A 14,740-nucleotide genomic window follows, 5' to 3' on the forward strand; every position below is an offset into this window, starting at 1 on the left:
ATCTGAAGGTAAATAAATGTATAGCACACTATAAGGTAGTTAAGAACTATTTTTATATTTGAATAATTTAATTATTAGAATGCAACAACCATAAAATTAATAAAAAATGCGAAACAGACGAGGCACTTTTTAACTTGTGACATCCAGAAATAAAAATTAAAGATTCGTTTTTTTTATTTTAGAATGTGTCCACCTCCTCTTTTCTGGCTTGCTGAAAAGCTGCCTGAATATTTCTAGGTGTAGAGGTGGATGGCTGTAGCTGTGGTTATGGGTCTGAAGTTGCTTGCAACATATCCCCCCTTCCAATCAGTGACCGTTGCTCCCCCCCCCCCCCCCCCTCCCCTCCTCCCAAGTCGAAGAAAGATTATTAAAAAGAGAAAAAGGAATGTAGCAACTAAACTATTACGCCATGTTTACAAACACAATACAACGTCAAATAGCTGTAACGACGCCAATGCTCCAAGCGGTTACATTTCACATTTCAAGGAACAGAAGACGAATTACTTTCATTATCTCATCCACAGTAGGGTCCTAGATTTCTTTGACGAAAGGCGAGATTTGACAAAGTGCCCTGTTGCACTATCAAATTTCTTTAACATAACTATTTGAGTTATCAGCTTTGACAAATAAATATGATAGTGCAATACCGGCCAAATCTATGACAGATGAGACGAAACGCAGACTTTTGCAGGAAAGAAAAATGACTGAAAAATTCACTGAAGATACTTTCCATCTAAAAGGCAAAACGCATCTGGAAAGTTAATATTTTATTTCAGCAACAATAAAATGTTTGAATTTCTTACACGAATATTGAAATATTCATGCTCGACTACTCGTTTACTATCTGAAGCTACTCAGTTTGGAATAGTCTTCTGTCTGCATATTTTTGATCCCAGAGGTTTGTAGTACCGTATACTTCTATACTCTGAGTCAATCATGGCTGTACTAAAATCTTGAGTTACCCTGTGTATAATCTCCTCTATAGTTTAGGAGATTGGTGGCGATCGCTTAAACTGGAACAACATAGAAAATGTTCTGAGGAAGGCGAACCGTAGCTGCGTTTTGTTAGATGCAACAAATCTGCCTATATTATGCTTGTCCTTGCTCTTCTGGAGTACTACCGCCGTATGGGAACCTTAACCGGCGACTTTGAAAACGTTCAGAGAAGATCAGCTCTTTTCGGCATTCACTAAAACAAAGGTGCTTTTCGTTGCGGCGAGATCTTTTCTCGTTATTTCAATCAACTTCTTCCTCCTAATTCGAAAATACTTTATTGACTCCCACCTACATAGGGAGGAATGGCTATCATAATAAAATAAGAGAAACCAGAGCTCGCACGGAAAGATTAAAATGTTCTATTTCTTTCCACATGCTATCCGAGAGTGGTGCGGTAGATAAATAGGCTGAAAGTGGTGAGATGCCAAGTACTTAAAGTGTGAGTTGCATAATAGATGCAGATCACATGCTGGCAGTACTGCCTCACCGGAAGGATCTGTGTTTCCTTTTAGACACTGACAATTGTCTTCCAGGAAGAGTCGCGGCGCTGAAGACAGCTGCAGATCACAACTTCGTCATCGACTCGCTCGTTCTCTCCCTGTGCGCCCACGGCTGTACCGTCACGAAGTGAGCCGGAAACCCCCGAGCAGCACCGAACGTTGCATGCGGCGCGCTTATAAAGCACCCGGCGTGGGCCGCGAGCGTCGTTTCGCAGCGAGGGAGCGTTTGGAGTGACGTCGGCCACGCATTTTTCCAGTTCCTTATTACAAGGGCCCAGTGAAGATATTTGTCCCACCTGCGACTGCAACACTGTACGACGAAGAAGACAATTCATTCACTTCGCAAGGGACTTTCATATCTGACGCAACTGCTACGCCAAGACAGCGCGATGCTGGGCAACACTTTGCGCCAACTGAACCACGAGGTTTTGTTGTCACTGCAGAAACCGCTGCCGCGGGCGTTGACTGTCGATAGTGGCGCCAGGAACGCTCTTGCCGACCCAAGTTCAGCGAGAAAGAAGGCAGATGGCTCACCAGTGAGGAGCTCTGGACAGGCGCAGTGGCGCCAACATTCTTCCGTGGTTCCCTCTGGTGGCCCTAGGAAGCAGCTGGCGCACAACTTCGCTCTCCAGCCGGAACTCTATCCGTCGTCTGCGGGTCCTGTGTCCAGGTTTGAAGATGTAGAGTTCGGCACGCCAATCGAAGTACACATCGTTCGAGCCAGCTACAACGCCGACCCTTTCGAGAAGAAGGTCGATCTCGGAGTTGGAGGTTAGTATATGTGTGTGTGTGTGTGTGTGCGTGTGTGTGTCTGAGAGAGAGAGAGAGAGAGAGAGAGAGAGAGAGAGAGAGAGAGAGAGAGAGAGGGATGGAGGGAGGGAGGGAGAGGGGGGCGGGAAATACTACCGTTAGCTGTCTGAATTTTCAGCCAGAACCAGTTTCAGCGTTGCTGATCCAACAGCCGCTGCCTTGCTTCTAAAATTAGAATCGCATTTTTCTCCATCTTGGTTACCTTGACAGTGTTTTTGCAACGGTACCGGTCGAATAGCGAGCCGGTAGTAGCAGAAAGTTTCAGCGTCAGCAGGCGAATACGATACGCTTTTCCAACTGTCAAATAACGTATTAAGCTTATCCATTATAGATATAGTAGAACCTTGTGACTCTATATTAATTAAATAATTGCTCGCAGTCACTTATACATTTGGTCGTTTACTGCTTTTCGAGCCCTTTCATGTTCATTTCAGACCTGCAGAAGTTTCATAAATATGTTTGTAGCGTGATGTTGGGAACTGGAGATTGCTTCTTGCGGTAGTATAGTCGGTATCAACCTGACGGCTTCCATTTTTATTGTCTATCGGCAACAGATTAACGCATTACTCGTATGAACATTGATTGGCACTTGAAATTTATAGCGGAAGTGTTTAATTCTCTTGCCGATAGGCGATGAACTGGAAGCTATCATGTGGATATCAACATCAAGACCTTCCATAACGCCGTAAGAAGCAATAGCCAGCACCCAGCATCAAGCTAAAAACATATTTATGTATTTTCTGGAGGTATCATCTGAAGGTGACCACGAAAAGGCTCAAAAAAAGAGTTAACGAAAAAAAAACAATATTTCATAAGTGACTGGTGCAGTTATCCGTCTTTGAACTGAGTGAGATGTTTTGTCTTGCCAGGAATGCTAACAAAAAATAGAAAACGTATTAAAAACGCTGTGATTTTATTGCACAGAAGCGAACATTTGCATGTCTGCTCGGTTTAACTCCATAGCAAAAATTCCGAGGATTTTACGGAATTTGATGTTCGCGCTCATGCGTCTAACAAAACGCTTTCATAGGGCGAAGTGGATGACACAATGGCAACAGAAATCTTAGAGGTGTATGCCAGGTACTTCTGTTGAATCGCAGTAGAAATACATACGTATACCAATAGTAGCTCTTCCCAGCCAGGAAAAACGGATAGCCGGCCGCGGTGGTCTCGCGGTTCTAGCGCTCAGTCCTTAGCCGCGCGACTGCTACGGTCGCAGGTTGGAATCCTGCCTCGGGCATGTACGTGTGTGATGTCCTTAGATTAGTTAGATTGAAGTAGTTCTAAGTTCTATGGGACTGATGACCTAAGATGTTAACTCCCATAGTGCTCAGAGCCATTTGAACCATAATTGAAAAACGGATAAATAACTGAACGTTTTTACTATTCGGATGAGGGCTGCAAAAGCAAAAATGGCAACCAGGAGAAAGGATGGATGATCCACGACGAGGTCATAAGGAACGAAGTCCAAGCTCGGATCGGGGAAGAATAAGTAATCGTACGTGCCCTCTTTCAAATAAACGGTACCAGCAAATTACGCCTTAAGCGAATTAGGTAAACCCCACAACCGTGAGGGATGTAACTGCGACTGTAACTCTTATATGCCCTTTGGTTGCATTGCCCTTCGATCAGACAACTTAAGAACAGTCTTGTTAGTGTAGATGTACAATCACTTCAGCCCTTACGAAGAGTGTTGCGAGAAATGCGAATATTAAACAGACTAACTGGAGGCCATGGTTTTCGAATTATTAAAGTAAAACGCTTTTGAAGGTCACCTTTGAACGTTTTTCTTGAATAATTCGGTAACAATGACCCCTAGCGAAAATATATCCCAGTTAAAATTGAACTGCATTAAATTTCCTACAAAAAGGTCCTGTTCGTTTTTGCCGTAGGTATAATAGTCAGCGCTCGTGAGTCGGATTTGAAGACGTTACGGCGTTACGGGTTGCATGAAACCTATGTATGTATATACTTAATTCACTACGCATTTCGGCGGTTACTTAATCACCAGGTACAAAGTATCATTCATATAGCTGTTTTAGAGACAAGGTCGGTTATTTCTTGTCCCAGTACAATGCGTCATTTGTTTTCAGTGGAAAGTATATGCAATCTTCTGATTCAGGAGGCAGCTCTCATACTGTTGTTGCCCTTTTTTCAAATCTAAGCTAAGCTCTTGGTCACCTCATATACAAGAAATGGTCGATGCTTGCTACTGAGAACAGCCATCTGAAAGAAGTATTCCTCCTAAAGATAACGGTGCAACCGTCGAAATACGTACTGAATGACATAAGGATTTTGTGGCATAGAATTATACATATATTAATAACCAAATAACTATTAACAAATTGCACAGAGAAGTTTGTTTAACATTCCGTCGATTTCATGGTCATTACAGGAAGAACGCTCGATCAGATGGAAAATCATGGGTGCTGAAATCGCGTTGATCCTGGCAAGGGAATCATTCCGTCATTCGTCACACCAAGTCACGAAGTGGTTTAGGGAAAGATGGCTGGATGGAGATTTTGACTTTTTTTAACCCATTGTGTCACCATGTTAGTTTCCATCCTTGGCAAAAGAATGAGGAACAGTATAACTTCTTTTAATTTTAGTGGAGTATACGCTACCTTGATTTGTGAATAATGAGTGTGCCTGTGTGTGCACAGCAAAAGTGCGTATATACAGGTTTCATAACTCATCAGTCCCTCACACAGGGAACATATAGATACACCCTTGGAGCTAATTTCGGGATACTTGTTACAGTGCAGTCCCCTAAATAAAAGTTCTTAGTAACTTGAGCAGTTAGGTGAAAACAACTTCGTTATACAGACTGTGTTCCTGTGGAAGACGGTAGAACTGTTCCATCCTTTGACCTAAGCAGTAGCTCATTTAGTTGGTCGTCAGAAAACTTACACCTTAACGTGGATTTCGGTTCAGTATCATATTTGATGCTAATCACACGCGGTAACGAAGGTGTTCCAGAAGTGAAAACCCTGTCGGAGGCGAAAAGAAAGAAAAGTATCTATGGACCATTTCGGGGTCTAACAAAAATTCTTGCTGCTTCTTCAGAATCAGCTGCCCAGCTTCCGTTAACCGTCGAGTGGCGGAAGTATACAGGGACTCGAGAGGAACCATCATTCTAACCCATTCGAACAAAATAAATAAATAAATAAATTCAGCAAACGTGGGCTCTAAAATGCATACCTTAACAGCTATGAGCACTTGTTCAGTAAAGGATACGTGTTTCACAGTAGCGAAGATGAAAAAGTGCTCATAGCTTTTAAAGTATTTATTTTAGTACCCATGTTGGCTGGATTTGTTTATTTTGTTCGAATGAGTTAGAATGATCGCTCCTCTCGAGTCCCTGAATACTTTCGCCACTCAACTGCATGTGCCCTAAAATGCTTACTTCAAAAGTTATAAGCACTTTTTCATCTTTGCTACTGTGAAACACATCTCCTCTGCTGAAAAAGTGTTCATAGCTGTTAAGGTATGCACTTTAGAGCCCATGTTTACTAGACTTTTGTGTTTCAAATGATCGTACCTGCCACATTGCAGAATACTGACCGTTCGTTCTGGGACAACGGGTGTAACATCTGATAAGCTCTCGCGTAGGATCACTGCGTTGCGGAGGAAGCTTCTTTGTATGGACTTGACGTTCTTGAATGTACCGAATACCTGCGGTCAAAGGAGATGTGTATGTGTAATCTAGTTTCTCTGGTTTTCTTCTTTGAAGAAAATGTTACGTATAAGTTATCTTGTGCGTTATTTTCCTATTTTAACCGACAGTTTTAAGGCTTGAACTTAGATATTGCTACCTCAGCAGATAGTAGAAACTGATTAAAATTATCCAAGACAAGCTTTAGTAGTCGGTACATATTAATACCTTAACGGGCTCGAGGGTTTGTCAGGGTTTTTCCTATACGAGGCGCAGGCCACGAGTGGCCGAGGGGCGTGTGTGTGTAAAATTTCATCTCGAATCAGGGACCTTCCGATACTGTTTGTTGACTGACTACGCTCCTCCAGGTCTACAGAAATCTCATAGCTAAACCCAGCACATCTCATACTTTGTAACATTCGCAAGTGATGGTAATAAGAGGAAGTTCTGCTGCAATACACGTTGATTTCGCTGTTACTCGTGGGTTTTCCTGTACAGTAAAAATTCATTTTTAGGACTGCGGGAGGAAATTAACAGCAAGAGAAATTTGATAGAAGCTATCGAAGGTCGCTACTGAACGGGAAACCGTAATTCCCAGGAAGCGTGCCCCAATCTGCGCTAATCTGGAGTGAAACTGAGGAGTGAGTGATAAAATCTTCTCCAATCATCAGCCGAGTGGTGGCGACGTCTTGTCGCAACGTTTCGTACCCATCATCTTCAGTCAAAGTCAAGCCACTTCGCCGGAAGATTTTATCATTTCAATACGCCAGAAAAGCCTGCAGTTGCATACACGGGCAGTGCCGTGTTTAGGGTAATAGCTGCACATAGCCTGTCGTGCAGTTCAGTTAAGATTTGTTTCCTCTCTGTGCCCTTAAATTTGTTACGCAAACAATTCGTGACCAAACAGTTTGGGTTTGTTGAGTATTGGATAGGATTAATAGACCTGAGTGATGTGAAAACTTGGTTTAAAAATATTATTTGATACTTCCAGGAAGATCAAATCTATGTGACACATAAAGACGCGAACGCGGAAAATTGCCTTTAACGGACGATGCTCTTATCGACTGAACTGCAGCCACTAATCATGACCCGCCCTCACTTTACTTTACTTTACACATCTTTGCTAAAAAGAATACACTATGCTGCAGAATGAACGATACATTCTGGACTATTATTTGAGATAGCAATGTCTTTAAGCTGTGTTCCGCAGCCGCTGAGAAACAGGCAAAATGTATACAGCATCGGTGAAACCATAGCTTTAACCTTTAACAAATTTGTCGCATTGCTTTCTTCATAAGCTTACACGCATGACTTATGTCCCACCCGTCAAAAGTTTCTTGGCTCGAATGCTTCTTGTATGACAACCAAAAAACTAATCTTATGCGATCCCTAGACTATCAGTAATTTTGGTTAATAATATTGTACAATGTATTGACGATTGACTCGAGAAGATGAAGTTATACAGCGCAAACTTCGTGTCACATCTCTGAGGGGAAAACATGGCGGATGTGGACGCTAGCTACTATTTGTTCTTCAGGCTGGCTAGAGGAAAGAGGAGACAAATGATTGTGGGAACTTACTGAGATTCGACTGTCGCTCATTTAACGTATTTTAGCGCATGGTTGCCCCTATACTTAAGGAAAAAGGAACACTCATTTCAGAGACACTATCCCTAATTTGCCCGCGACGAATTTAACTTCTTTGCTGATTGAAGTTTATCTGCTTACGAATACATTTCTCTGTATTTGGACAACAGCTGATCGCATTTCTGGATTTTCTTCTAGTGTTTACTATACTTGTTTGATTTTACACAGCGTTTTGAACGTGCATTTCGTTGATTTCGAAGCCATTTTGGCAATTCAGTTTACGCAACACAACAAATCGCGTATAATAAGCAGTCTGGCAAAGATATATAAGTCTAACCAGTTTGCGTAACAGCAATCTAATTTCAGTAGGTCCCTTAGTGTACTGTACAGTGTGTTGCACAACGTTGAACCTTATCCACAGACGGTCAACAATATTGCACAATACAAAATATTACATAATATTATTGACAGCCTAGGGGCTGCTTTAAGGTCGCAGAGGGATGCTCCACTTTACTGCGGTATGTTCACTGTTGTCCTTTGCATTTCGCAATCTAAAGAGCGTCCCTGAGCTGTGAGGCAGACGGAAGGTTCTGGAAGGCGTGGGGCGTGCATGCTGGCGGCCTTGGAGCCGGCTGCTAGTGCGTTGAACTCCACATTCGCTGCCAGCCAGACACTTTGCCAGTAGGGGCGGTCGCGGTAAACACTTGCCTGCAGAAGCATCTGCCTACGTGTTAACTGGAGCCCTAACTCCGAGAGCAGTTTTCAAGGCGCTTTCTCGGACATACACATTAGCATGAGGTACCGCAGTACTCGTGTCTAGTGGATAACTGTAACTGGTGCTTGTATTATTGCGCAGGACTGCTGAAGTCAAACTAGGGCAAAGTGACTTAATAGCCGCGCGGCCTGAGGTGCCTTGCCATGGTTCACGCGGCTCTCCCTGTCGGAGGTTCGAGTCCTCCCTCGGGCATGGGTGTGTGTGTTGTCCTTAGTGTAAGTTAGTTTTAGTTAGATTAAGTAGTATGTAAGCCTAGGGACCGATGACCTCAGCAATTTGGTCCCACAAATTTCCAAAATCATTATACAATGGACGGATTACTGTAAAACATTTATGTATTATGGAAAAACTATTAGTTCACTAATATTTATTTTTGCAACATATGTTTACTATTGTTAGCCCCACTGTCTAGTATTACTAGCTTTGGGCTGATAACCGGAAACACAGGTCATAAAAATTAACGAAACTTGTGCCAATCAGTGTCTTTTTTTTTTTTTTAATAATAATATCTCAGCAGGAGTGCATCGTGTAATCAATAAAGTTTGTATAATGTTTCCAGAACAATAATTGTTTCCAGGCGCATTTATAATGATCTCTCCATATTCAGCAACGATTGTCTGATGCTTTACATTTCTTGTGACACGATATTGCTAAGTGTGAAGTCCTTTATTTAGGAGATTGCAGTCAATTAAAAAAGACGAAATCAAAAGCGAGCGTGTTACAAGAAATGATCGTGCATCTGCAACTGCAAATTTCGTATAAATGCACCATAGAAATACATCCAGAATGAATTTTCACTCTGCAGTGGAGTGGGCCCCGATACGAAACTTCCCTGGCAGATTAAAACTGTGTGAGGGACCGAGACTCGAACTCGGAATCTTTGCCTTTCGCGGGCAAGTGTTCTGCCAGCTGAGCTACCAAAGCACGACTCACCAGCCCTCCTGACAGCTTTACTTCCACCAGTATCTCATCTTCTCCTTTCTAAACTTCACAGAAATGCTGCTGTGAAACTTGCGGAACTAACACTCCTGGACTAGCATTTGCCTGCGAAGGGCGAAGGTCCAGAGTTCGAGTCTCGGTGCGGCACATAGTCTCCATCTGCCAGGAAGTTTCCTGTCAGCACACGTTCAGCTGAATTATCATAAGTTCTGTTTTCTATGCCAAATTGCTCTTTTATAATTTTCTACAGAGAAAGTCTGACATTGACGTATGATAATACACCCTTCTCATTTTTTTTGTGTAATTATGTTTCAGTTTACTCTATTTGTTACACAGCAAATAGTTAGGGACCGAAACCTCATGTTGCAACAAATGGAAAATACTAGACAATTTCCACTGAAGATAGTAGCAGAGACATACATTTACGAAATGAGTGTCGAAACAATCAGAAAACTGGTAACGCGTTATTACGAAAAGAAGTAACTATCCACAGTCACACGATTTCCAAACTGTATTACAGAAACAGGAACCGAAGAGGCTATAAAAGTCTTTCAACTTCATTTCATAATAAACCAGACAGGGTTTGGAAATTTACCTAATACATCGGGGCAGAGTCTGACCGTCGGAAGCAGTAGGTCACTAATTGTATTACCATGGGCTGCCTCCCATTAACTACGGCAGTTTACGTAGACATTTTTGTCACGGCAGACATCTTGCGTTTCACTTATACAGGGTTGTCAGAAAGTCTGAAAAGCCTATACGTGTGTTGAAGTGTATGTTGTGCTGAGAAATAATTTTTAAGAAAAACATTCTACACGTTGCGGACTTTAAGAGGTATTTAGCATTGAAGTTAACCATTCAAGCCGTAAAGCGCCCAAATTAAAGCGGTACGCCAGAAGACGGCGTCGCTAAACATGTTTTCGTTTGATTTCCTAACAGAGAACAAGCGAACGATGTAAAAATTGGACATGGTATGGTAGTAAGGATCCAACCCGAGCCAAAGGCTGAGGAATTTCATGCATTATCGCCTACGCCATGAGAACAACTGACTCTTAATTGTAACTGGCGGGCCGCTTGAATTTGCGCGGGCAACTGTCTGGCTAATTTCAGTGCTAAGCAACTCGGATATGGAGCAATGAATCGAAGTTTTTTCCTTAATTTTTTTAGTACAGCCTACCTCCTAATGCCCTTATAAGCATTCCAGACTCTTTTTGGCCAGCCTGTATACGAAGGAAAAATCGATTTACCACGATTATAAATAGAATGTTATTTTCTGACACAAGACAGCTTCTTCCAGCAGGAGGACGTACAATGTGCTGTGCTTATGGACTGCCAGTTGCTATGTGCCATGTTTCAGCACAGTGCACTTTGTTTTAATAAGGTAATATCCTTTGGAGAGGTGACAGATTTTACCTTTCTTTCATATTATGAAGAGGTGTAAATGATTTTTGTGTCATGTGGCCTGCAACTGTGCAACTTTTTTCATGGGTGTTTCCCCACAGTCTACTAATATATATAGTTATTGGCTGACCGCAGTGTATGTCGATCATGCATTACATTCGTACTTACTTTACTAGCGAAGGTCCACGGCCTTGCTGCTCTGGTTACACTGGCTCCCGTCAGATCACCGAAGTTAAGCACTGTCGGGCTTGGGTAATACTTGAATGGACTACCACTCGGTCTGTTGGCAAGCGGGGTGCACTCAGCCCTTGTGAGGTCAGTTGAGAAGCTACCTGATAGAAAAGTAGAGGTTCCGGTTACGAAAACTGACAACGGCTGGGAGAGCGGTGTGCTTTCCACATGTCTCTCCACATCCGGGTCCAGTAACGGCTATCGGATGAAGATAACACGGTGGTCTTCCTAGGCATGCTCGGACGGAGAGAGAGAGAGAGAGAGAGAGAGAGAGAGAGAGAGAGAGAGAGAGTTAATAATGAAACTGTTCTTCTGCTTCCAGTAGAGTAAACATTTGTCCCTAGAGAAAACGAAATTTTCTGCACTATCCCGACTACTTGTTATCAAAGTATAGAGATTATAACGGTGATTTTGGAATTATTTTTACGTTACGTTTACTGAAATACCCATGTGATAACATTTTACCCACCAAGATTCGTGCCGGATGTTTCAGAGGCGAATGCCATGACAAGTACCAAGAAATTCCAGCACTTAGTTTAAGAAATCTGGTAACAAGTTCGCTTAAATCTCAGAGCAGATGTTCAGTTCTTATTGATTTTTCATGGCACTTAAGTCACTTTCATCTATGGTAATGCTTCATGTATATGATAAATTCGACCTCGCACAGTCATTTCAGTTAGACATCAAACGGTAGGTGCCTCACATCTGCCAGCCTAATCTCAGTCGGAGGGTAAAAATGGCATACTTTGTCGACAGGACCACACCTAATAAGACACCGTAGTGACGACTCTATTTAGACACCTTATTTTAAGCACCTGGTACATGTAGGTCACGACATCCAAAATATCACGCACTGTCCGTTTTTCTTGAGTATCCTATCAGGCAGAATGAGAAGGGTTTGTGACAAATCGAAAACGTGGATAAGAGACTGTCGGATTCAGTACATGTGGTTAGGAAGTGCTAAATGCAGGTCTGGAGCATCTCAGACTAATCACATTTCGTTCGTATTCGCCTCTCTGTGGCATCGCTATCTTGTTGCGTGAAGGGAAGTTGAACGCTTGGAGACAGATCACTGCACCACTATTTTCCGACCCGTCTTCTGTTTTAGATACCACTAGCTAAATTCAGATTTTTTTACTTGAGTTTTCTAAATCCCTGCGTGGTGTGAGTGACAATCTATTCTTCGAGGCAGCTCCGCTGTAAACAGAGAACCTTGCCGTCCTTGAAGGGTTTCCTTGAGGCGCATTAGCGAGATCCAGCGGCAGCAGAAGTGAGTCACTGCGCCTAAAGACTTAACGACGAACACTGCTTGACGGTCCATGCCAGCTCCATCTTTTCTGGATTTTTAGTCGAAAAATATCTTGAATTTCCCTAGCAGATGTAAACTGGTAGAATACAAATCTTTGTATTCTACCAGTTACGTATCTCGCGTGAGCTGTCACAACTACATTTTTCTACTCTATCTGCTGCATACAGGGTGGCCAGAAATAGTCTGAAAAGCTTCTAAGAGAGTTGGATGGTAGGTTGTGCTGAGAAATAATTGTGAAGAAAGAAAATTCGATACATTGCGCCCTTTTCGTGTTAATTGGAATTGAAGTTAGCCATAAGGCTGTTGCGTGCAAATTCAGGCGGCCTGCCAGAGACGGTGCTTCAGTTTCCTAAAAACTGAACAACAGAGCGATACAAAAATTGGATATAGGACGATACTAAGGCTATAACCCAAGCTAAATGTTGAGCAGTCTCGTGAACTATCATCTACTCTGTGAGAACAATTGGCACAAATTGTACAGTATGTGGCGGGCCTCTTGATTTTGCACACACAAATGTCTGACTGTCTAACTTGAAACCTAATTAACTCATAAACGGCTCAAGGTACAGATTTTTTTTCTTAACAGTATTATTTCTGAGCATAACCAACACAGCAAGACTATTCCTAGCTTTTATGACTGTTTCTGACCATCCGGAATTGTTTTCCGCTCGGAGTTTTCGTGTTTTATATTTCTATTTGTTAAAAATCCTCTGGAGCCTACGATATGACACAAGTACATTGCGTAGTTTTCTCTGCAATTTACAGCATTTTAGAGGACCAGGCAATTTCAAGGCAACTGTGCGTAGACTTCTAAAGAGGGCTGGTGGTCAAGTTCTCCAGCTGAATTAGCAAGCCGCTATCGCTATGTGCAATTTATGTAGATTGGCGAATAAATGGATATAATACAAAGTCGCTGGGAATTTGCCACTGCAGCGTTCGTTTCGGTGGCGCGGTTAAATGAATTAGTTGCGACAGAAGGTTGTAGAGGAATATGGCGAAGTCTGCCTAAAATTTCCATCGGTGTTAACGAACACTTGCAACATCATCACGATGTCGAAAGCAGTTTGCTGACACTAAACGAGACGGATCATGTTCGATCAGACAGTAATTTAGTTTCCTTCATTTCCTAACGGAACGTGCTCAATATTAGCACCATGTCTTTAACGACAGACGAACACAGTGGACTAACTGCATAATTTGAGTCGAATGAAAAAATGTTCTACTTCCAGAGATGTAGGAGCAAGCAGAGAAACGTGCACCAAGAACGTATCTAAGAAACTCTCTACCGTGTACAGTACGAGACAGAAAAGAGTTGTCGCGTCCGATGTTAGTATTGCTGCAAGAGATAACAGTCTGTCGTTCTTCATTTCGGCCATCGGGTCTAAACTGGCTCTCGAGACGTTCTGGAGCGGCGCGGAGTTCGGTGTCCCTGACGTTGCGTTTCTCCATGAGCGGCGTTGCGTAACGATGCCGTGCGTGGTGTGAGTAAACAGGAGGGCGCGGCCCCTCTGCCGTGGCCGCCGGCCAATGGCGTTGCTGCCCTGCCGTGACGTCATGTGGCGTGGTTCGGCCACTCAATGGTCGCGGTCTGCTGCTGCCGCTCACCGGCTCCCAGCGTTGCGCAACTTGTTTTGTCGTTTACCGACAGCGCCGAGGCTCAGCCACTTAGGAAAGCGCGTAAAGTTATGCAGTTCTTGTTCGCTGTGATGACAATTGTCCAGGAGCGGAAATATTGCGTCTCTGTTAGTGAGAGAGAATCGGGCATATCTATGGTCGCGTGTTCTTGTCTCAGACGACTTCTTGAGGTAAGAAGGCCTATCGCAGCGCCCCTGGCGTTTTATTCTTGGGCTGAGCCTCGTCTGCAACGAGTGGTTCTTTTCCTTACATGTCTGCGTCAAAATTGCATGTGTCGTGAGAGCTGGCAGCTGTGCAATTTGCACTTGAACGGCGAAAATTAATTTATGAGGGAGCATCCTTTTTACGAGAAAATCTCAGTATAGTAATAGAATGATACTAGAACAAGCAACAACTACAGAGTGTATTAATGACCACAGCAAAATTCGTAGTGCATGTTCTTGACAAAGGTCGTATGGTAAATTCTCCACACATGTGTCGGCCAAACAAAACATGTATATTTATCTGACCAAGAAAAATGTACTCTTACAAACATAACAAACGATATTTAGATGGCTGTAAACAGTGGATTTTCACTTTATCTTTTGTTCAAAAATGTTTCAAATGGCTCTGAGTGGTATGGGACTTAACATCTGAGGTCATCAACTCCCTAGAACTTAGAACTACTTAAACCTAACTAACCTAAGGACATAACACACATCCATGCCCGAGGCAGGATTCGAACTTGCGACCGTAGCGGTCGCGCGGTTCCAGACTGAAGCACCTACAATCGCTCGGCCACAACGGCCGGCCTTTATCTTTTGTATCTCGATTTCTTTCTAAGTGCCAAAAACAACGAAAATTATTTTTCTCGTTAAATAGATTTGACTTTTTCGCTGTTGAAACAATTTTCATTAAAACGAC

At 42.8% G+C, this 14,740-nt stretch overlaps 1 protein-coding gene across 1 annotated transcript in view; it reads left to right on the top strand.

Moving 5' to 3' along the window:
* The first annotated feature begins 1,697 nt into the window (after positions 1-1,697).
* The window catches only part of LOC126354089 (aspartate aminotransferase, cytoplasmic-like), a 69,152-nt gene continuing 56,109 nt past the window's right edge, over positions 1,698-14,740 (top strand). The window contains exon 1 of the mRNA XM_050003474.1: positions 1,698-2,267. Coding sequence (XP_049859431.1) covers positions 1,886-2,267 — 382 coding nt within the window. The 5' untranslated portion in view covers positions 1,698-1,885. The remainder of the gene's footprint in view (positions 2,268-14,740) is intronic.

Source organism: Schistocerca gregaria, chromosome 3 (genome assembly GCF_023897955.1).
Source record: "Schistocerca gregaria isolate iqSchGreg1 chromosome 3, iqSchGreg1.2, whole genome shotgun sequence".
Classification (NCBI taxonomy): domain Eukaryota; kingdom Metazoa; phylum Arthropoda; class Insecta; order Orthoptera; family Acrididae; genus Schistocerca; species Schistocerca gregaria.